Genomic DNA, 25,698 nt, shown 5'->3' with positions numbered 1-25,698 from the left:
CTACTATATAATAACTTAACAATACTATATAATAACTTTACACTACTAAGTAAAAACTTTACACTATGAAGTAACAACTTTATAATACTTTATAATAACTTTATACTACTATGTTATAACTTTACACTACTATTTAGTAACTTTACACAACTACATAACTTTATACTACTACCTAACAACTTTATACTACTATGCAACAACTTTATACTACTATATAATAACTTTTAACTACTATGTAATAACTTTATACTACTCTATAATAACTTTATACTACTATGTAACAACTTTGTTACATAGTAGATGTCTTTTGTTTAAATAGATTAAATAGATTTGTTTTAAAAAAAAAATTCTTAAAAACGACTTGCAAGGTTATGGAAAATGTTCAATTGATATCACTTTAAATTCATTTTATTCAAATATATAAAAAAAATGGCATTGCATTTTTCATTTTCTATTTGAGATTTCTTGTTAAAAAAATTTTTAGTTAGAAGCTTATTATGTGTTAACAACATATGATCTAAATAGAAATATTTGAATGGCTAACTTTTGTGAGTCTTTGTCTATATTAAGTAACTTTATTAAATGAGTATCTTAACTGTTAGTAACTTAATTGGCTGTTTTGATTTAGTTTATGAGTAAATTTACTGTGATATATATTATCCATTAAGTAAATCAAACTAAATTTAACTTTAAAATAAAAGTAGAATATTATCGACTTTCGCGCAGAGATTTAAAGTAATTAAAGATTCAAAAGCTATTTATTTTGAATAAAATTCTCCCCGCAAAAGAGTAAATAATCATACGTCTATATAAAAGATAAATTTAATATGAAATACTTTATAATCCCTAATAAAAAACTTAGACAAAAACATTCTTTATTTTTAAGAATGGTCAAAAAAATTGCTAAATTAGAAAATATATATATATATATATATATATATATATATATATATATATATATATATATATATATATAACAAAAACAAACAAAAAATTGCGAATATATATTTTATATATATATATATTTATATATATGTGTGTATATATATTGTTTATAAATATTAACTTATTTTAATTTATCATTCAAATTGTCAAAACATATTACAACTTTTTTACTTTATAAAGAACTATTAACTAAAAAAAAGAAAATGGGCATACTTCAACCTCACACATCTGATTTCCACTGTCTGTAAACACTTTGTTTGAAACTTGCCTTAAAAACACGATTAAAGTTTTTTACTCAGTTTTACCGAAAGTAAATTAAATTTCAGATTATAAAAATAAACTTAATTAAGATTCAAGATCTGAACTAAAATTGTAATAATTTTTAACAGTATATAAATATATTATTATTAATATAAATAATTCAATAATTAATATAACAAACAAGTGAAACTAAAATTTAAGTAAAAACTCAAATTTTCAAAAACTAATATTTAAAAAATTTTCAATATAATAAATATTATTAAAAAAATATTCCATTCATTTAGAATTCTTGAAAGAAATTTTTCTTTCAAGAATCCTAAAAAAAACCTTTTGAATCTGTGTAAAATACAATGCAGGTGTTACTAAATATGTCATTATAAGTGGATATATCATGTAGTGAACAGAACATAATGTATAACAATATAGTTTTGTATTAATAGTTTGTTGTATTTAATTAGAAATTTTGTTATGTTTTTTTCTAATGAAGCTCTTTTTCTTTTAGAAAATGTATTGTTAATAAAGTTAGCTTTCTCTGCCAAGCTTGAGTCTCGCTCCCATCATTGTAAAGTTCCATCTCTTTCTCTTTTCTACAAATACTATCATGGTCACTGCTCAAAAGAGCAACTGCTCTAGTTCCATCTACAATAACTTATTCTTGTTTGACTTGTCGTTCAAAGAATAATGTTTGCAAAGTATGCAAAGTCACATACTTTTACTGTTTCTGTCCCTGCATCTAAACACGACAGTGGTTTGGAAATCTAGTAATTCCCAATTTAATAGGGGTTGCTTTGCAGTCTTGTTGGACTTGAACTAAAAAAAATATGCTAAAACTGTATTATGTAAAAGAATATAGTTAAACAAAATGGTTTTTAAACATCAAGATAAATTATCCAGACACATGACGACAGGCGAATGATGCAGACACTACATTTTTCTGTAAATTATTCGATTTACTTACAATATGATTAGTAAAGTAAACTTAGGTACTGTAAAAATTACTAAAAAATTAAATTAAAACCGAAAAAAAGTAAAGTTCCAAAGACCTTAACTACCTAAGTATGAGTTGAAAAACGTTCAATAAATCATTGTCCATTTTAACAATAAAAATTTTACAACAAAATACTAAATCAATCAACAATTAACAAAGTTATAGCGAATGGAGCATGAATATAGCTAGAAGTTTATCATAGGATATCTGACTACAGACCATCTATTCTCTAATTAAAGAAGGGTTGTATTTTTTCAATGTTATAAATCTGGCAGATAGTGTAAGGCGATCATACATGAGAATAATATTCTAGCATAGGACATACATAGGTACAGTAGGCTTTAACTATCAATGATCTATCTCATGAGCAAAATGTCTTTAGAATGAGATGAGCTCTTAACATAATTTTATGTACAATATGCTGACCAAACTTCAGACAATTATCAATGACATCAACATAAAGGAACAATCTTAACAAAAGCAAGCTATTTATACTATAAACACAACAAGCTGGATTTTGATTGGTTAGTATAGGGCATTTTTTGAAAAAAGGTTGAATTTCCTTTTACATGGCTGGATTCATACTTTTGATGTTTGCAATTATCATTGTTTTAAAATATATATATATATATATATATATTTATATATATATATAAACGCATTTAAATTATTAAATATAAATTGACACCAACCAAAAAGTAACACCGGAACATTACACAAGTTTAAGGTAAAACCATTTGAGCTATATTACTTTTCAACTTTTGCAATTTTTCCAGATTGAAAAATATTTGAAAACTTTGTTAAAAAGTTATTCAGTGTTATTATTTACACATTAAAAATACCAAACAAATTTTTTTAAAGTTAAAATTTAGCTGCATTTTAATAACAAACAATAATCAAATAAATACTAGAAGTTAGGATCCAGCTTTTATAATAATAAAGTAAATACTACCGTGGTGTGACCTAACAAAGTCCTATGCTATATGAAAGACCTAATGTAACAAACGAGGAATTTTGTATATTATAAAATAAATACTTTGAGAAAATACTTTTTGTTATTTTAACTAAATATTTTTAAAGAAACTTTCCATAAAAAAATTGACTGGATTGGTGAAAAATTTGGCCAATCAGAGTATTTGTTTTACTGAGGTATAGATAGGCTTGTGCCATATTGAACATTGCGTCAAAAATTGTATGGTGAAGAGTTAGGTTTTTTATTGTAAAAAACTATTTTAATCAATAATGATACATGAACATGGTAAGTTCTGAATTTGCATGTTAAAATGATCAATTTACACATAAAAACTAATATTTTTACGAAAAATTGTGACTTTTTTTTTTCCCGTATACGAAAAAAAGTGCTAGCCGTACAAAAATAGTTTAATTTTTTGTTTTAGGCCCAAAAAGATCTAACAAGCCATATTTACGGGATATGGATGAATTATTGGATAAAATAAAAAAGAAGACTATGACAATATATGCAGCATTTAAATTTTATAAAATACCTAAGACAACCCTTGTTCAACAAACACAAGGTCGAGCAAAGAGTAAAATAGGGCGACCAACACTTTTGATAAAACCGTAGAGGTTAAAATTAAAAATTGGCTAACTGATATGGCCAATGTTGGTATGCTAGTCACAAAGAAACTTCTTCTTAAGGGTGCATCTATTTTAGCACACAAAATGAATCTTGACCAAAAAGTAATTGGCACTCGTTGGGCACGCAATTTTTTCAAGAGACATTCAACACTTTCAATTCGAAAGGCTCAGATACTTCCAAAACACAGAACATTTGTTTCCAAACAAGATATTAAAACGTGGCTCCAAAAAATAACAGAGTATATAGATAAAAATAATTTATTGTCTGTGTTTGAGGGTCATAATCAAATTTGGAGCCTTGATGAGTCATCTTTTGATCTGTGTCCATCTGTTAAAAATGCAATTGGACAAAAAAACAAACGATTGTATAACATCACTGCAAATAGTGATAAAAAAAGTTTCTCAGTTATGATAACAGTAAATGCAAGTAATTTATTTGCACCACCTTTGATTTTGTATCCATATGAACAGCAAATTCCACCAGAAGTTGCAGCTGACTTTCCTAAAGATTGGGTTATGGGTAAATCAGCCAAAGGTTACCAGATGTCCCAAACATTTTACAATTATATATCTGGACCTTTCATTGAATTTTTATGGAAAAATAATGTCCTATTGCCAATATTTCTTTTTTAGATAGCCACAAATCACATTTGACCTTAGATTTGGGACAACTGCAGAGAAAATGGAATTGTTTCAAAAGATATTTGGACCGACATAGTCACAGAATGGAGAATGCAAAACCTTGGAGTTCATCTACCAAAAAGGACATTTGTGCCCCTGCTCCAGACTACAATTGCTAAAACACAGGATAATCCAACTTTAATACCAAATGGATTTAAATGCTGCGGTTTGTGTCCTTTTTTGCTAGAAAATTTGGATCTTACGAAAGTCCCATAAGTGTACTAGAAAATGAAATTCAAAGAGATCCCAAAAAATCCGCAGAAACTCTGGTTATAGCGGAACTTTTAAGTCCAATCGATAAGGCCAATAATGATTTAGAAAATGATATGACACATGGCCAATAAAAATCGTTTAGAGCCCATCATAATCTAAGGTATTGGACAAATGCAATAAAACAAAAAGCCTTATTTTATTACTGGCAGAAGAAAATGGACAAAATAAAGGTTGTTGATCCCACAACTTGAGAAAAGAACATGGTTCTAGAAACGACATTAGAGGAAATTCCAGTAAGTAATGAGAAATTAATACAACCAGAATCAACAATTGAATATGAGACAGCTTTAGCACCAGTTCAAGGACCTTTGCAAGCATATGACAATGTTTGTTAGTCCAGAAGAATTTTAGAATAAAAAAGTACCAAAACAAGCAACAAAAGTTTCATCAGTCATTACATCTGACGAATATATTGTTTAGAGGAGAAAAAGAGAGCTAAAGAAGAATTAGAAAGACAAAGAATTGAGAAAAAGCTGAAAAAGAGTCTGAGAAACAGGAAAGAAAGCGAATTCAGCTAGAAAGTTTGAAATAAAAATTAGAAAAAGCAGCTCAAAAGTCAAAAACTAAGTAAAATTATACGTAGCATAATGGAAAGGAATTTTTAATTTTATATTATGAGTAGAATGAACAAATGTCAGAAAAATGTGTATTAGTCATTTCATTATTCAAGAAATATATAATACTATGCATTAGGACTTTCTTTTTTACTTATTAGGACTTTTTTTTATTTCAAACAAAATTATAGTACTTTCTTTTTGTCATCACCTCGAACTACATTACAGCTTAAAATAAGACTTTTTTGAAAGTATTCATGCCTAAAATAGGGTAAAACTGAAAATTTATTTATTATTCTACAATATTATCAAAAAGCAAGAATTCGAATTCATTATTTATTAGTATTAATTCACTCTTATCAATTGAGATATCGAAAACAAAGACTTTCTTACTCCACACCACGGTAACATCTTTTATAATAATAAAGTAAATATTAACAGCTTTTATAATAATCAAATAAAGTAAATACTAACAGTTCTACTGAATTCCAGCGTTTATTAGAAAATTGAACAAATGAATGGTCATTCACATTAACATTCTAAAAAACAATTATGATAATTAATAATTACAATGTTAGTAATATACACATTAATACATGTTAAATTAAGTTGAAAAAAATTGAATACTCTATAAATAATAAACATGTAATGCAGGTTACAATTAAAAAAAAATTCCTACTAGCAAGGTTGTAAGATACCACTAAATAAGTAACTATTAGCAACCACTCAATAAGTAACAACTAGCAACCACTAAATAAGTTGTTAGCAAACAAAGAAAAGAGCCAAAGAACAATAAAACGGTTGACAGGATAAGAAAGCGGTCGACAGAAACCAAAAACTTAAATAAGCCCATAAATTGTATTAGTCAGGAAAATATTAATACAAAAGAGAAATACAAAGCACTGATGTTCCAGGAAAAATAATAAATGAAGTTTTTTAAACATACAAAAACAATAAAAGTATGCAACTTTGCTGATTGACAAGTTACAAAAGTTTTGGTAGACTGAACTGTGATTTAAGTCACTTTAGACAGTGACCATGGTAGTAATCGCAAAGATTATTATGATAAAGGATGAACAACACAGGATCAATTATGGAACATTGTGATATCCCAGAAATTACTGGAAATAAAGAAAAGTGTTAAGAGGTTCTAAATGATCTCCAAAGTTTTAAAATATTGAAATAACAGATGCCAATTTCCAGCAGACACATGATTTTATTAAATACTTTTTAAACAATTCAGTAGAATCCCATTAACTCGAACCCTGGATAAGTTGGACTTATACTAAGTCAGACGAATTTCATTTCCTCTTGAGTTTTCTCTATCAACTTACTAAAAAATTATCTGCTCCAATATAAAATAACTTTGCAACTAAACATTTTCATTGATATCATCAACTCAGTGAAGCTTGGATTAAATTTTATTTAATAATGACTATTGTATTGAAAATTCAAAAACATCAATTAAAATTCTAAACTTTAAACACTCGAAATTTAAATAAAATTTTGCACCAAATATAATTAACAAACTAAACTTTTTCATTGATATCTTCAATTCGGCATATATTTGATTTAAATTTGATTTATTCTAAATGTTGTAGGTTGCTAAAAGAAAACTAATAAATACATATTGCTAAAAGAAATCAACAAAGGAGAACTATATGTATCTATATCAAAAAAATATGGTATTCTAAAGCAAACATTGTCTGATTAGTCAACAGAAAAAAATAAAATATAGAATAAAAAAAAACGCAATTCAGTATTCAAAAAAAAAAAAAAAAAAATTCATTTATGTGTCTATCTGTGTCAAAAGCCTCAAAACCTTAATAAATGAGACATTTTCAAAAAGTCTGACATAACGAGAGCTTTGCTTAATTCGGACATTTGTTTAAGTCATACAATATATAGAAACTATATATTGTAAAATATAAAAATATACAATAATACAGTAGAATCCAGTTAACTCTGACTTTAGAGTTCGAGTTAATGGGATTCTACTGTATTAAAAAATGAATAAAGTCCTTGAGAATACTGTGATGTTATAAGGACTGCTGTAGATATTTATAAGTGATTAATAACAGCTAATACAAATTAGCTGTGAAACCAGGAGTAATTCCATAACCTGACAATGGATTAAGGTGCTTTTTGTAACTATATAAAAAATGCGATCATGTTTTTTGCAAAGATATGTGAAAAGTTCTTTGTAAATAGTTCTGCGTGATTTTGGGAAAACATATTAGAGATGGAATAATTGATATTCTTTTTTTTGTTTGATTATCTTCGTTGAAGACACAGATTTTCCAAAAGTCTTTGAAACACAATGGTTAAGTCTTTAAAACACATCGTTTTTAACTAAACTAAAAGTCCTATCAGTTACACAAGGTAAAACCATGGGGTAGAATGAAACTATTTGAAACCAACAAAATCAAATAAAAACATCCATTACTGCCTGGATGCAGACGAAAGACATCTGCCTAGGAATCATCATAGGAAAAATCATGAAAAGAATCCTAGTCAGGTTTAAGATGTAAAAAGGTGTTGTCTGACGCTTTAACTGAAGTAAAAAGGTGTTGTCTGAAGCTAAGCTCCATTATTCTCAATTCACAGTGCTATTACCAAGGTAGGTCTAACATTCCATCTCTTATTCATGGGACTGATCTTATAACCTCTCCCAAGGCAGAACTATTTGCAAAGAACTTTTAATTCAAACTCGACTCATGAACCTTAAGGCTAATGTCTTCCTTCCATTCCCGTTAAACAAGTTAACCCATTGTTAAACATTGAAATAACTCCAGCTTCTGTTGCTAAATTCATTCCTCAATTCGACTCTTCTACGGCTTGTCAGACAACATTCCTGTCATAGTCTTACAAAATTGCTCTCTAGAACTCCCTTTAATTCTCTCTTAAGTATTTGATAAATGCTCAACTGAGTTTTGTTTCCCTACCTGCTGGAAAAGGGCAACTGTTGTTCCAATCTTCAAAAACTCAGGAGATCATCTGACCCCTCTAATTATTGTCCAATCAGTTTTTCTGTTATTGGCAAGATCTTTGAGTCTTTGATAAAGTAATTTCTCAAAATCCATCTTGAATTAAATAACTTACTGTCAGAGAATCAATACGGTTTTCGATCCTCTTGCTCTTTGGCTGACTAACTAACTGCTGTGACTGGATGATTTTATTTTGGATTAAATGGAAGTGGAGAAGCTGGGGCTATTGCATTTAACATATCTAAGATTTTCTATTTAACATATCCAAGACTTTCAACAAAGTTTGGCATGCTGGTCATCTTTCATATGTTTGTTTCATATGGTGTTTCATCTGGGAAAGTTTTGAAATTATTAAATCATTTCTTTCTAACCGCTTTATTAAAGTCATCCTCGAAAGCCAACACTATTTTTTATTTCCAGCAACTTCTGGGGTACCTCCTATGTCTCTTATCTACATTAATGATCTTTTTGACAACCTTACATCTAAAGAAACTCTTTTTACTCAACTTTATACTCCTGTCTAGTCAGGGACAAAAAGTCTTCTCTTTTCGATCGCTTAGAACAGGCAACCGATCTTGAATCTGATCTCACTTCTATAACAGATTGAGGCTCACAAAAGCTTGTAAATTTTAACTCCATCAAAACTCAGTTATTTACTGCAAAGAACTATATCAATGAATGGCAACCCTCGCAATGAGTCCTTTTCTTTACATCTTCTTGGATTATCATTTACTACTGACCTTTCATAGAAACCATATACACAATCAATTGCTAAATTGGCATCTGCTAAGGTTGCTTCTCTTTATCGTGCTCACCATTTTCTCTCTCCTGATTCCATTCTCTACCTCTACATTCTCCTGATTCCATTCTCTACCTCTCTTATTCATCCCTGTATGGAATACTGTTGTCATATTTAGGCGGTTCTTCTAACGATGCTCTTTCTCTTCTAGACAAGGTCCAAAAACACATTGTAAACATAGTTGGACCCGCTCTATCTGCCAAGCTTGAGCCTCTTTTGCATCGTCATAAAGTTGCATCTCTTTCTTTTTTCTACAAATACTAACATGGTCGCTGCTCAAAGGATCTATTGTCTCTAGTTCCATTAACTAAAACTCATTCCTGTTTGACTCGCCATTCAGCAAATTTTCATTCTTTTATTGTATCTACCCCTGCATGCTCCAAAAACTTTTATTCGTCTAGTTTTTTCCCTGCACTTCAACCCTTTGGAACTCTCTCCCATCTTCATGTTTTCTTGACTCATATACAACCTTCAACTTTTCAAGTCTTCTGTTAGCTGTTTCCTTGCTCTATAACTCTATTCTTTTTTTCTAGTAACTGACAACTTGATAGTAGTTGCTTGCAGTCTTGTTGGAAGTGAATCAGAATAAAAAAATTATAATAACAAAATGATAATAGCAAAAAATCCAATGAAGTGGTGTCTCTGAAGAAGTATGAGATGAATGCTTTAGAGAAATCATAGCATGGTCAAAACTACCTGAAGGAGAACAAGGAGAAACTGAACACAAGCGAAGGTCAGAGACACAGATCAAGGAGTGAAGGAGTGATGAAAAAGAATGGGCAATTTTACCAGAAATAACATCAAAAAGAGTTTTAGAGAAGAGAGAAAAGAATAAAAAAAAGGACACAAAATGATCAAGTAAAAAGAATTAGGAAGCAAAGAAAAGAAATAGAATTTATATTGGTCTGGCAAAAAGCAAGTAAGTCTGGTGAACTTTATAAAAGATAAGATTAAATGGTCTTTTAAGAGTAAAAATATTTGTGTAGGATAGGTGGAAAAAATAGCAATTATGCTTTTTTTCTATTAAAAATTTGGTGTAATATAATTTAAAACAGCTTGACTCAATCATAGTGTAACTGTGAATGCAGTTATAACCTGTTTTATTGATTATTTCTATTAAATCACCATTTCTAGTCTTTACTCATCCAAGAGCTTAAAGGCAGGAGCTATTTTTAGCCCTAAATAACTTCTCCTACCCTTTGTCTAGAAAAGCAAATCCAACAATTCAGCAGGAAATGATCACTACTGTCAACATGATTACCCTGTTACTGTCAACATGATCACATGTTGACAGTAGCAGGGTAATCATGATGATCTTTACCCTAACCTGAACTGTGGCAGAGGAAGTATACAGGTACATATGATCTTATAAACAGTAAATTTTAACAAAGCTATTCGACAAAATACAATAATTTACAAGAAGTTTACAAGGTTACATTTAATATAGAAGATATATAAATATAAAATTTAAATAAAATTAAAATTACAAGAACAAATGAATAATAGTAAACACCTCAAATACAGGTCTGTATGAGTAAGCTAAACATCTTCCAGTAATATCCATACGCTGAAAAAAGCTAAGAGCTTTTTCTCTAAAAAAAAATAATAAAGTATTTAACTATTAAAAATATGCAACTTGATCGATGAAGAGTTATATCGAACCAGGCAGTTACTACTAATTTTGTGACACAGGTTTTTCATAAAAAAGCATTCCCAAAGATAATAGATAAGTGGAATACTTATTGTGCCAACATACCAGTTGTTTAGTTTTGAAATTTAAAATTATAGAACACCAAATATTTCTTTTGTCATTCATGTAGTCAAAGGGTTTCAGGGGTTATTTTGTGACGGAATGTTGTATATGTTCAACTGCATGAATATCCTTTTCATGAAAGTAACCACTAGATGGCAAGGGCATACTGTCACCTAGTGGAAATATGTTATTGTTCTAATTAAATATTAACCAAAATTATATAAATATCAACACTTTAACTAAATTTATAAAAAATCAACGACATAACAATTACCTAAGCTAATGAAACACCAACAAAACTACATTAAAATTTTTTATAGTAGTAGTAGTGGGTGATGCGGAAGTTATTAAACAAATCTGAATTTAATTATTTGGGCATAATAATTTGTTTTTGTGGTTTTATGCGTAGGCATAAACATTCTATAAAATACAAACTTTATTATTTGAAACACAATTATTTAAAATGAGGTTAAATGCAGCTGAACAAGAATCTTTTTGAAACCGACTCAAAATGTTTTTTGTAAATAAACCTAATATAACAAAAAAGAAATCCTAAATCGTTTTGAAAAGGATTTGCTCGAAGTACAATATATGATAACCTAAAAAGACTTGAAACTGTTCAATTCTTTTCTGATAGAAAGCACCCTGGTCGTCCAACATCCTGGATTAGAGAAAAGAAAGCCAAATTAACGAGACTTGTCAACGATTGAAAAGAGGTCAGTCAGAGAAAAATAGGTTTTAAACTTGGTGTAAATCAATCGACAATTGGTCATCAGTTAAAAAAAATGAATACTAAATATAGAAAACATGAAAAGATTCCAAAATACATTATAGAACAACAATAAAGGCAAAGAAAAAAAGCAGGAAACTATTAAACCAACTCTATAACACAAAAATTGCTTTTGGTTATCGATGACAAAAAATACTTTTGTTTAGCAGGGGACAACATGCCTGGAAATTCTGGATAATACACAAACAACAAAAAATGCCCAGAAAGTGTTTGTTTTATAGGAAAAGAGAAATTTCCAAAAAAATTATTAATGTAGTTTCAAGGTTGTAGTAATTAATTCATCAATCTATATTGATGAATGTTTAGAAAAACAACTTCTTCCATTAATTCACAAGTATCATGGAGACTTTAACTATTTATTTTGGCCAGATTTAGCAAGTTATAATTATTCTAAAGATTCTCTAAATTAGATGGACCAATATGATTATTACATTGATAATAAATCCAATCCCCCATATGTGCCTCAAGCACAACCAATTAAAAGCTTTTGGGGACATTAGGCACAGAAGGTTTGCGAGGGAGATTGGTAAACTTCAACAGAGCAAGTTTTGATTGATCGAACTAAATTATATCTACGAGAAATAGATTTTAATTTTTTTAAAGTTGCTTATGAAAGGTGTCAGAGCAAAGTTGAGATCAATTGCAGATGGTGGTGTTTGTTCATTTAAAAAATAACTTATTTTTATTAAAAGTTGAATACTTTATTTTAAAAAAACAACAGTTTTTTTTTCATTTATAAATAAATTATTGACATTTTTATTTTGTCCAATTACTTACGCATCACCCATTAGGTAAATGTACAAGTATTTGAAATAATGATATGATAAATGTAAATATGTAGTACTTAGTGATAGCGGTATAGTCTAATTGACACCACAATTGACTAAATTGTCACAAAACTTTAGTTTATTTGAAAACTTAACATAGAACTAACATTATGTTAAACTGAAAACAAAACTTAAAAATAATATTTATTTGAAAATACGTAGAAATAAGTTGTTTAGTTTAAAATAGAAATTTGTATTAAATTTGCAAAATTTCCAACAAATACAATTATTGAAACAAAGTATTAATTTCTGGACAAATAACTTAGTACAATTTTTTTTTTTGATAACACGCTATTACCTTAATAAGCATGGTGTTAAAAAGAAACTACTTTTCTACCATTAATTTTGAAAATAAAATTTCAGATATTGCAAGAGCTACACTCTCAGTATATATACTCCCTATAAGATTATTAACTTATTTCAAATGTAATTGTAATAAAAGCTTTATTTACCCACTAAAATAAAAACACTAAAATCACTAAAAACAAAACAATATTTAAAATATTAAAAAAAGTTAGTTAAAAGTTAGACCTATTGTTTAGCTAAATGGTAAATGGTTTTTGTTTTATACATTTTTAAAAAAAAATTTTTTTTTTAATGTAAAGAATAAAAAAATAAAAATTTGTATCACTCAAGCCGCAAATATTTAGAACAATTGATAACTATAACATAGAATTACTTATAATTACATAAAATTATTTATAGAATGACTGCTGAATAATTCTAAATTAAAAAAAAAAGCATAAATAACTCTAAGTAAAGTCTAAATAAATATGCATATGCATATATATCATATATATGGCCCCCATATCCTGAAATGGGGCTGCATGCTGGACAGGCCGCCTACCCCTTACCCCCTCCACTTTAATGGTTGTGCATACAAAAAAGAAAAAAGAAAAATTCTTAAGCAGATAAAAAATGAAAATTAAAAGTTTGTTATTTAAATAAGTATTCCCTTGAAAATACCTTTACTTTTAGAATCTAAATCATTTTTGTATTTATTAAGAGATTTTTGTTTTAAAAAGGATTAGATTTTTAAATGTTTTAAAGTTAAAACTCAAATCATCAATTTTAAAAAAATTGATTTTTTAACTTTATAAGGCTAAAAGTTTTTAAGATATATTCACTTAAAGATTTTGATTTCATGATAAAAATGAAGTGCTTAACTTCATTTTTATCATAAAATGGTATCAATGGGCCCCTTTTTTAAAACATTAATTAACTCTTTAAATCAAAATTAAAATGACAAAACTTGACTTAACTGCATTCAACCAAACAAGATTCCTTATCAAAAGATTATTATTATTTATCATAACATCATTTTTAAATGTTATTTTAAACAAGAAATTACATTGACAGTGTACCTATTTTTATTGCTCTTGGCAATCAATATCTAGATTACTGACAAAATTATGCTTAACGGTTCAATAACCAAGTAAAAATTACACAACAAAAGCGGGAAATGGTTCACACAATGGCTCGAAAAATTGTAGCTTTATAAGTAAATAAAAATGTTTAGCTGTTGTGCATGCATACGTGTGTATTGATATACATATTAGGGGCATATTAATTTATCTGGTCAACCCCATTTACCTCCAGGCCCTAGTGCTAGAGTACAACTGCCCCTTCCCTTGTGGGGGCCATGATCATATATATCATCAATCAATCCCTCAGCTTTGAAAAAACTAAATCATCAATCAATCCCTCAGTTTTAAAAACCTTAATCATTAATCAATCCCTCACTTCTATTTCAATAATAAAAACAAATAAAACGGTAAAGTAAAAAATTCATTAAAAATTTACCAACAATATTAAAATTCATTAAATTCATTCACCAACAACATTAGCAGAAGATTATGTGGTAGTGGTAAAAGGACTTCCTCCCAATAATCTTAACAGTTAAATTGCTTTTGAGGTTACATCTAAACACCTATATTTGAAATATTTAAAATGTCTTATGAAATATTTATTATATTTTAAAGATCTGTTGGATTGGATAAAAGTTTTTTTTGTATTGTTTCTCATTTTGTATAATATTCAACTACCCAATGCAAAGATGGCCATTACAGCAAGGAGGCTACTTTAATTTATTAATTATTACTTTATATAACTCTTTCTCAACTCTGAAACAAAAAACTTGACAAACAAGGCTGCTGTGCAGAAAAACAAGTAAAGCGCGGTACCACCAGGGATGTGGTGGAAATCAAACTCGAAACTTCACATATGAATTAATAATAATGATACAACCACTAATAGAGTTAAAAAGCAGGAGAACAAAAAAAAATTGTATGAAGCAAGATATTGTTAAAGTGTCAAATTCAAAAATGTTTAAAAATTTTTGAATTTGACACTTTAACAATATTGGGATTAAGTAGGAGTTTTTGGAGCACTTAAGAACAGCCACAATAAAAAATGAGACTTAATTGAATGACAAATAACAGAAGAATGAATTTTAGTAGTTGGCACAATAGATGCTAGCTCTTTATAGCAGTACCATTATAGTATTTATAGAAAAGAGAGGAAATTTTTATCAGAATAATATAATAACCTTAACAGAAGATTCAAATTTTCCAATTCTTATTAACCAAATCAAATCCAGATTAAATGAAGTTAAATTATGTAGCAGTGAAACAAGAAAAAATCTTATTAAAAACCTCATTTATTTCAAAGAATAACTTAAGTTAGCCATTGATGCAAATAAGCCTTAATAAATTTGGGAAAGTATTATTTATAAAACTAAAAACTGCAAAATGTTGATAATTAGTGTAAAGAAAACCAGGAAGAACATCAAAGTATCATAAAAAAAATTTACAATAAAATATGGTGGAGACTAGGTTAGGCTCTGGGGTTATTTCTCTGATAAGTTTGTAGGTAAATTACAAACACACTGCCAAAAAAAATTAAAAGTAAACATTTTTAAGAAAACCACATTAATTGTAATCCATAGAACATTTGAGCCAAATTTGATTGCAAGGTACCCTGAAGTTTAATGCCCCAAGAGATAATTAAGAAATTAATTAATAGTATGCCTTACAGATTGCTTGAAATCCTCAAATGAAGAGGCTTTCAAATCTGTTATCAATTATTCTAAGTAATTATACAGTAATTTAACTGCAGTATAATTTTTCTTCAATTTACTCTCAGTTAATGTTAGTAAAAATTTAAATATATTTGTAGCATTTTTTTTTCTTTTTTTCAACGTCTTTGCTTCCAGCAAAACTGCAAGCAACCATTATTAGAGTTGGAAGTTACTGGAAGAGAAAAGATAACGAGTAATATAAGAACGAATTCTAGCACATGGCACAAGAGACGCTAGTTCTTTAGAAAAGTTGATGAAAAGAGAAAGAGAAGCAACATTACGACAATGTGAAAATGGTTAGAGGTTGGCTGCAAGAGCAGGTCCAACTATATTTAAAATGCAATTTTGCACTTTGCCTTAAAGAGAAAGGGCATCATTGAAATATCCGTCCCAGATATGATAACAATATTCCATACAAGGAAGGATTTGAGATTAATAGAAATAAAGAATAGAATCCAGAGTAAGAAAGTGTTGAGCTCGATAAAGAGATGCAACCTTAGCAGATGCTAATTTTGCAAAGGATTTGATATACAGTTTCCAAGAAAGAGTTAATCCTAGAAGATAAAGGGTAGATGACTCATCAAGTACATAACCATTAATAAATATAGGAAGTTCTAAACTATTGTGATAATGATTGGCTGAAAAAAATTGAGTTCTATCTGAGTAGAAGTTCGCCAGCCACTGTGAGCCCCATGCTGTAGCAGAAGTGAGATCCTTTCCAAGCTCAGATGCCCCCTCCAAGGAATCAGAGAGTGTTGACATCTTATCAAGACAAGAATAAATGGCAGTATCATCAGCAAACATGCCACCTTAGATGTGAGAGTATTTGGAGGATTATTAATGTAAATTAAAAAAGAGTATAGGGCCAAGAATAGAACCTTGAGGAATCCCTGAAGTTACAGGATATGAAGAAGAGTGCTGTCCATCGAGGACAACTTTTATACTACGATTGGAAAGGAAGGATTCAAGAATCTTAAAGACGTTACCTGATACACCATAAGAAGAAAGCTTATAGAGAAAACCAGCATGCCAAACTTTATTAAAAGCTTTAGAAATGTCAGGAGCGATAACCTTAATATCTCCACCTTTATTTAATGTATGATAAAACCGTTTAATTCTGTTAGCAAATCGGCTGTAGAACGAGAAGATCGAAATCCATATTAATGATTAGAAAGTAAGTTATTAGATTCAAGATGAGAGACTAAGTGTTTGTTTATTAAAGATTCAAAAACCTTGCTTATGATAGGAAATAGACTAATGTGACAGTAGTTAGATGAGTCAGATCGCTCTCCAGAATTTTTGAAAAATAGGATAACAGATGCTTTTCAGCAGGCTGGAAAACAAGACTCCGATAGGCACTTGTTGGATAGTTTTGAAAGAATAGACGACAGCTCCGGGGAACACTTCTGTAAGACAATAACAGGTATGTTGTCCAGACCACAAGCTGTAGAAGAGTCTAAGTAAGAAATCACTCTAGATGCAGAAGCTGGAGTAATACGAATGTCAAGCAATTGATTAACCTGTTTGTTGGCAATATCAGGTAGAACACAACTAATCAACTAAGGAATCAAGAGATGATATTGATAAAAAGTTCTTAGCAAACATTTCAGCTTTGTCTTTAGGTGAGGTGACAAAACCTGAACCGTACAAAAGAGGTGTGATAACAGAATTGCCCTTATTATAGATACTGTTAAAGATACTTCAGAAGTCACGAGAGTCTAATTTTTGAGAATACAAGATTTCATAACCTGAGAATAGTGGGCTTAGAAAAAACCTTTTTACTATGGTTTCAAACAATAGTAAACAGACGTCTGTATTCTGGAGAATTGTTTTGCTGAAAGATATGGAAGTAATGGTTTCTACTGGAAATTGCAGTAGCATAATATAAGGTAAACCATGGAGAAAAGTGAGGCTTGACTTGGAATCATCGAGAGGGAATAAAAGATTCCATGCCAGCCTGAATCCAAGAAGTTATGTAAAAAGCACATTTATCAGCAGGAAGATGAAAGATTTCTACCCAAGGGCCATCGTGAAGAAAATCACGGAAAGAATCCCAGTCAGCTTTAAAGTAGTTGTAAGAGATACGATGATAGGGGGATGCAGATGATAAAAACCGTGATCAGAAGCACATAAGGGTGAATGTGGAGAGACTGAGCATTAACTATGATCAGAAACAAGACATCGAGTAGAGAAGTCGAGTAGAGAAGGTAAATGATAAGGATTATCTGGAAAGCAAGTTGGAAAGTTGACTATTTGAGTAAAAGATTAAGAAATGCAAATTTTGTGGGCTTTAATGCCTTCAGAGTCACTTATACTGGAGCCAAGCCATCCAGCGTAATGAGCATTAAAGCCGCCAACAATAATGATATTGGCTGATGTATAAAGAGAGAGGGCTTGGTCAATTTGATCAGATATAACATCAAAAAGAGTGCAGTCTTGAGATAAAGGAGAGCGATATAGAACAAAGAGAAAAATGATAGGGAGAAGTGGTGCTAAACGAAAGCACATAAAGAATAATCGGTGGATTCAAACCTAGTTTCACCACAACTGGGTGAATTCTCACGAATGAAAATCCTCTGGCTAAGCAAGTGACTATTGGAGTCTTAACGAATTAAAAGAAGATAACCATCAACACAGAGATCACGAGATGAGACACCCAAACTCAAATTAGTCTTACAAAGAGCAAGTAGGTCTGGTGAACATTGCAAGAGATAAGACTCAACAGAAGAAATGTTACTTTAAAGAGCACAAATATTTTAGTATTTTATAGTTTTTGGTACTTTAGTCATTTTTAAATTTATTAAAGAACTTGACTCCAAGCATAGATAGTACTCAGTACACTATTTAATAGACAAAGCAATTACCTCATTACTATTAATAAACCCTAAGCCATAACAAAGGGCTCAAAATGTGGCCTCGACAATGCACACCAAAAGTAGAAATGGGACACCATCCACGCGCAACACGGCACTGTTACTACTCTGATATTTTACAGCTATTGATGGTATGAGAGGCCGGTCAACAGATAGAATCTGTTTACCCCTTAAATCTTTTCCAAGGAGGCCTTCTTTAAGACAGTAACCGGTTACGATTAACATCTGCCCAAGATGAGTATTTATATCGAGACGCCATCTCTAGCCTTTACTCAACTAAGCTGGGGTGTTTTAAGTGTGAGTTGGTTTATTCTAGCCTTTGCCTAAAAAAGCGTATCCTACAAGGCAGCAGGACATGAAGCATGTTGTACTGGGTTACATGTTACCAGTAGCAGGATAATCTGACTTGACATCTAAATTAATTTGTATATTTAACGCTGAAAATAAATGTATTAATGAGAAGAACAAACATATTTAAAAATAATAATAACATCAGTAATTTGTATATATTTCATTTAAAAACTAAAAATAAGGGTTGCCAACTTACTTTTCAGAGCCAGTATATTTATATAAAAACAAAAACAAAAAAACAATAAAATCAAGTTAAACAAAAATCAATTACTTTTTAGCTTCAGAAAGTGGTTTAATATCACACCCATTCCATATATCTGAACAAGCTTCAAGAATAATATCAGCTGATCCAACACTTAACATTTGTGTGACGTCTTTAACAAAAAATTCTTTATTTAATAAATAAACTTTAAACATTAATGACATATATAAAAATAATGTAAGACATACTGCTATTGGTTTGATTTATTAGTGAAGAAATCATATGAGGAAGACGTTTTTCTCTTACAATGGAAAGATAAAAACTTGAAGGGACAGTAGCTTCAGTTGAATCCTAAAAATCAATAAATAAATGGTTTTACTAACATATTATCATATTTCTTCAAATTTCAAAAAAATCTTCTTATTATTACTTAATGTGGTAATAATTATTAATAAGTATTAGTGCGCTTGCTTCATAAGCAAGAAGTTCTAAATTTGATCCCCTGGGAGTACCTTGCTCAACTTATTTCACTGTGCAGGGACCTTGTTCCTCAAGGTTCATATTTAAAAGTTGAGTGAGGGTTGCAATCACATAAAACTGCTTCTTTAGCCTTAAGGAGGTGTAAAACATTAAAAATTATATATATATATATATATATATATATATATATTGTTAAATTTGATTAAAACGGCTGCGTATAAACATTTTGTTTTAAATATATTTCGATGTAATTATATATTTATTTACGTGTAAATATATAATTACATCGAAATATATTTAAAACAAAATGTTTATACGCAGCCGTTTTAATCAAATTTAACAATTATAAATATCGTATAACAAGAATATGATTTTAAAAGATATATATATATATATATATATATATTATATATATATATATATATATAAATATATATATATATATACATATATATATATAATAATAATATATATATAAATATATATACATATATATATAAGTATATATATATATATAAATATATATATATAAATATATATACATATATGTATATATATATAAGTATATATATATATATATACACACACATATATATATATATATATATATATATATATATATATATATATATATATATATATATATATATATATAAATATATATATAAATAAACAGGTTGAGTTAAATTAACTAAAACATTCGCAGCTATTCAAAATTCCAGGAGCTGCTAACTGATAATGTTATTAAGTTATTACCATCAGTTTTGCTGCCTGATAAAGTTATTAGCATTATTACATTAGTTTTGCATCACTAATTTTATAATTCCATTTAATTTATTACAAAAGACTACGTTAGTTAAAAAAGGCACAAGAAATTACCATAGGACTATATGTAAAAATCTTTTGTTTGTGTTGATAATTACGTAGAGCAAGATCTTTAAAACCAATTTCTCGAGATAAACCACACAAACACCTTCAAATAAAAAATCACAGACATTTTCAAGTTAAAAATCACACAGACACCTTCAAATAAAAAGTCACACAACACCTTAGAAAGACATAGTAATAATATTTATGCTGATCAAAACAAAAGAAGTTATATAAGAATTAGTTTACCCATTTAATCCTGACATTAAAGTATTATTTGAAGCCAATAACAATTGATTAATAAAATCATTTTCTCTTATTGTTTTCAAAGGGTACAAACATGGCGAATTAAGAAGCATATTAAGTCCCTAAAAGATTTAAATTTTATATTTAAACAGATTATATTTAAACTCTATTATATTTATATTAATTAGAATTAAACTTTTATATTTCAAAATTAAATATTGGATGAAATATAAAATTAATAAATAAAACCATAGTTTTTTAAAATTATACTTAAGTAATATTTTTAATAACACATTTTTAAAATACTGATTTTATGAAAAAAATATTGTAATTACAATTTAACTTTGTATCTAGTTTTTTTCCTCACACATCTATGCTATGGAGTCCTCTATTATGTCTCATGTCTTTTTTCTCACACATCTGTGCTATGGAATCCTCTATCATGTCTCACGATTTGCTAACTCTAACAAGTTTTTTAAATCTTCCGTCACCTACTTGTCACCATCACCTACTTGTCACCGTCACCTACTTGTCACCGTCACCTACTTGTCACCGTCACCTATTTGTTCTTTAACTCTCTTCTTTGTTTTCTGATAAATTTCAACTTAGTTAGTTGGTTACAGCTTTGTTAGGGGTAAAGCTGTTTAAATATCACATTTTATGTGAAACTTTTGATTGTAAAAATTGGCAATGTTGTGCAACTAATCTACCAGGGTTACTTAGGTAAATAATCTACCAGGGTTATTAACAACACGTTACCTACCCTTAAAATGAGTTATTTGGTATATTTTGTACTAAACAAAGTTTATGCGCCTATTGAAGCGTTGTAAAAGAGAACAGAACACATTTCATATTACGTATAGTTTTGATTTATATTTTCATCATATTTTTATAAAATATGATGTAAATATAAAATAATAACAAAAGTACCATTTTTGAATGCGTTACTGTTTTTTAATGTTTTTTCAAAAGAATATTTTATTATAATGTTTTATAACATGAAATAAATCTGATATGTATAAAGGCTATTTAGCTTTATGAGATTTTGACATGATAGTATTAAAAACAAAAAAAACCTAATGGTAATTTAACTAGACACCAAATTCAAATATATGCTGGACAACTAAGTAAACTACTAGTGAGTGACTTCACAACATAAAAGAAGATAATTTAATAAAGCTATTAAATTAAAGAAAAAAGTATTTCCAACTGAGAAAATTGACACTACTGCATTAATCCAAATCTTTCATAAATAAAGGATAATCTAAATCTTCCACTGATAAAGAAACCTTTATGAAAAATAAATAGTACGTTTCAAAAAGTAATTGCAGCTGAACGATTGTTTGTCGTTTAGAAAAAAACTGTTTAAAGCTATTTGTTATATCAGAGTGTAGGTGTGATCTTCCTCTTTTAAATTGTGATGACAGGTTTGAAGTTAACAATGCATATTTCTAATAAGCTCAAACAACTGCTTTTCTTGTACACTTTTTTTTTTTTACAGTACTTTTATTTTATTTTTATAAAACTCTAATATATATAAGCGCTTTAACTAATTTGTAATAAAAAATTTTAAAATCACTTTACAAATAACTAAAATTTTATTCAATTATTTTTTTCCTTGACTTCTAACAAGGCTGCAAGTAACCACTATTAAAGTTGGAAGTTGTAAGTTAAACACTGTTAGGGTTGGAAGTTACTATTAGAGTTGGAAGAGAAAAGATAAAATTTATAGAGCAAGATAACAATTACCAGACAACTTAAAATATTGCAAATTATATGAATCAAGAAAACAAGATGAAGGAAGTGAATTCCAAAGGACTGATGTTCGAGGAAAAAAGCTAGACAAATAAGGACTTTTGAAACACTTAGAAACAGTCACAGTAGAAGGATGAGACTTAATTGAATGACGAGCAACACAAAAATGAACTTGTTGTGAACTGTAAATGAACTTGTCATGAACTGTAAATTGGCACAAGAAATGCTAGCTCTTTAGAGCAGTTTCATATTTCAAAATTTATAAATATTATGGAAAACAAAAAATAAAAATAACTTTTTTAAAAACCTACCAATGGTTTTAAAAAATGAACTTACCAATGGTTTTAAAGAAGATATCGATTTTTGCCATTCTAACTCATCAAATCTAAAACCATTACAACTCTAAAAAGATAACCTAAAACCATTACAACTATAAAAAGATAATCTAAAACCATTACGACTCTAAAAAGATAACCTAAAACCATTACAACTCTAAAAAGATAATCTAAAACCATTACAACTCTAAAAAGATAATCTAAAACCATTACAACTCTAAACAGATAATCTAAAACCATTACAACTCTAAAAAGATAATCTAAAACCATTACAACTCTAAAAAGATAACCTAAAACCATTACAACTCTAAAAAGATAATCTAAAACCATTACAACTCTAAAAAGATAATCTAAAACCATTACAGCTCTAAAAAGATAACCTAAAACCATTAAAATTCTAAAAAGATAATAATTGTCATCATCATTATCATTAGTAAGCGACCGGGGCCAGGGCCGGGGCTAGGTTTGATAACACATAGCCGTGACCGGGGCTGGGTTAATGATCAGGGCTGCATAAATATTGATAGATCCTATAAAAATGTTATTTTTAATTAAAATTTATGACATGAGTTTAAAAATATTTTATAGAATCTATCAATTTTAATGCAGCCCTGGCTGGGTTTATGACCGGGGCAGCAATAATATTGATAGATCCTATGAAAGTATTGTTTTAAATTATAACTTATATCATAAATTTTAATTAAAAATAACATTTTTATAGGATCTATCAATATTAATGCACCCCTGGTCATAAAACTGGCCCTGGTCGCGGCTCTGTGTTATCAAACCTGGCTCTGGCCATAGCCCCGGTCGCTTACTAATTATCATCATCACCATCATCATCATCATAAAATCATTACAACTCTAAAAGATAACCTAAAACCATTACAATTCTAAATAGATAATATTTGTTATCATCATCATCATCGTCATCATCATCACCATCATCATCATCATCATCATCATCATCATCATCATCATCATCATCATCATCATCATCATCATCATCATCATCATCATCATCATCATCATCATCATCATCATCATCATCATCATCATCATCATCATCATCATCATCATCATCATCATCATCATCATCATAAAACCATTACTAAAAAATTACTAAAACTCTAAAAGATAATCATCGTCATCATTATCATCTTCATAATTGCTGTTGAAACAATAAAAGAAAATTACTTTATAATTTGAAATGTAACTTTTTTCAAATATAAAATTCCAAATATAATTTTAAAATGTATAATAGTGAAAAATATCATCAATAAATGAAAAATTACATGAGGATCAGATGAAATAGTAAGTATCTTAACTTCGTCAAAACTTCTTTCTATAGAAAAATGAAATAATAAAAAATCTAAAAAAAAATTTATTAAAAAAATATATTAAAATTATTAAATGTAAATTTTTTTTTTTAATTACGATTCTCTCTCAACAAGGCTGCAAGCAACTACTATTAGGTTGGGAGTTACTAGAAGAGGGAAAAAAAAATTTGAGTTATAGAGCAAGGAAACAGTTGACAAAAGACATAAAAACTTGCTTGATGAAGGATTAAAGTGAGACGAAAAAAACAAATAAAAGTTTATAGAGCATGCAGACACAGATACAGTAAAAGAATGTAACTTTGCTGAATGACGAGTCAAGCAAGAATGGGTTTTAGTCAATTGGAATAGATATAATAGCTCCTTTGAGCAGCAACCATGATAGTATTTGTAGAAAGAGAAAGAGATGGAACTTTATTTTTTTATAGATGGAACTTTGCTCTGGGAGATCAAGCTTAGCAGATCCAACCATGTTTACGACGCATTTTCTGACTTTGTCTAGAAGAGAAAGAGCGTCATTAGAAGAACCAAGCCCAAAAATGACAACAGCATTCCATACAGGAACAAATTAGATATTTGTCGAGGTAAATGAATGAATAAGAATGGAATCAAGAGTAAGAAAATTGCAAACACAATAAAGAGAAGCCACCTTAGAAGATAAATTTTATATATGCTTTCCATGAAAGGTCATTAGTAAACAATAATCCAAGAAGACATTAAGAGGAATCAGAGAGGGTTGCCATTCATCAATAAAGGAATGTTGACAGTATTGCGATAGTTATTTGTAGTAAACAATTGAGTATTGTTAGAGTTAAAATTCAAAAACAACTGCAACCCCTAATCAGTAACAAAAGTGAGATCAGATTCAAGATCGGCTGCTTGTTCTAAGCAAAAGAGAAGACTTTTTGTCAAAACAAGAGTATAAAGTTGAGTCATCAGCAAAAGGTGCTACTCTAGATGCAAGGTTGTCAGGAAGATCATTAATGTAGACAATAAAAAACAGAATCATAGATAGAGCCTTGGGGTACCCCAAAATGCACTTAAAGAGTGTTGGCTTTTGAAGATGAGTTTATAAAGCGATTAGGGTAAAAAAATTTGATCACAAAACTTTCCCAGATACACTATAAAAATCAAGCTTATGCAGAAGGCCAGTATGCCAAACTTTTGACGGAAGCTTTAGATATGCCAAAAGCAATACCCCTAGCCTATCCGCCTTCATCTAATGCACAATAAAACCTTTCAGTCACTTGCAGTTAGCAAGTCAGCTGTAGAGCGAGAGGATTGAAAACCGTATTGATTGTCTGACAGTAAGTTATTTGACTCAAGATGGGATGTGAGAAATTTATCAGTCAAAGACTCAAAGTCCTTGCTAATAACAAAAAGAAGACTGATCCCAACAATAATTAGAGGGGTTGGATTGTTCTCCTGAGTTTTTGAAAATTGAAACAAGGGGTGCCATTTTCTGACAAGCAGGAAAACGACTCAGTCAAGCACTTATTAAAAAGTTTAGAGAAAATTGAAGGGAGTTCTGGAGAACAATGTTGTAAGACTATGACAAAGATGTTGTCTGGACCACAAGCCGTAGAAGAGTTTATTTGAGATATGACTTTAGCAATGGAAGCTGGAGTGATTTGAATGTATAACAATTGGTAAACCTGTTTACTTGGAATGGAAGGAAGAGATTGGCTATATGATTCAAGAATTAAATTAAAAGAA

At 29.1% G+C, this 25,698-nt stretch overlaps 1 protein-coding gene across 3 annotated transcripts in view; it reads right to left on the bottom strand.

The window, feature by feature from the left end:
* Positions 1-25,698, bottom strand: part of LOC100199673 (transmembrane protein 94) — a 94,278-nt gene that overhangs the window by 49,050 nt on the left and 19,530 nt on the right. For 2 of the 3 annotated variants that reach the window (XR_010637773.1, XM_065794111.1), the window contains exons 12-20: positions 23,941-23,990; positions 22,647-22,712; positions 20,559-20,677; positions 20,322-20,415; positions 19,211-19,313; positions 19,032-19,134; positions 10,601-10,679; positions 5,776-5,840; positions 1,159-1,213 (exon numbers count right to left, since the gene is read on the bottom strand). Coding sequence is in view for 2 of the 3 variants with exons in the window: in XM_065794111.1 (XP_065650183.1) it covers positions 1,159-1,213; positions 5,776-5,840; positions 10,601-10,679; positions 19,032-19,134; positions 19,211-19,313; positions 20,322-20,415; positions 20,559-20,677; positions 22,647-22,712; positions 23,941-23,990 (734 nt within the window). In the remaining variant the exon portion in view is untranslated. The remainder of the gene's footprint in view (positions 1-1,158; positions 1,214-5,775; positions 5,841-10,600; positions 10,680-19,031; positions 19,135-19,210; positions 19,314-20,321; positions 20,416-20,558; positions 20,678-22,646; positions 22,713-23,940; positions 23,991-25,698) is intronic. The other variant, XM_065794112.1, reaches the window with a different exon arrangement.

Source organism: Hydra vulgaris, chromosome 03, assembly GCF_038396675.1.
Source record: "Hydra vulgaris chromosome 03, alternate assembly HydraT2T_AEP".
Taxonomy (NCBI): domain Eukaryota; kingdom Metazoa; phylum Cnidaria; class Hydrozoa; order Anthoathecata; family Hydridae; genus Hydra; species Hydra vulgaris.
The sequence above is the reverse complement of the archived record's forward strand: the minus strand, read 5'-3'. Positions and strand labels throughout refer to the sequence as shown.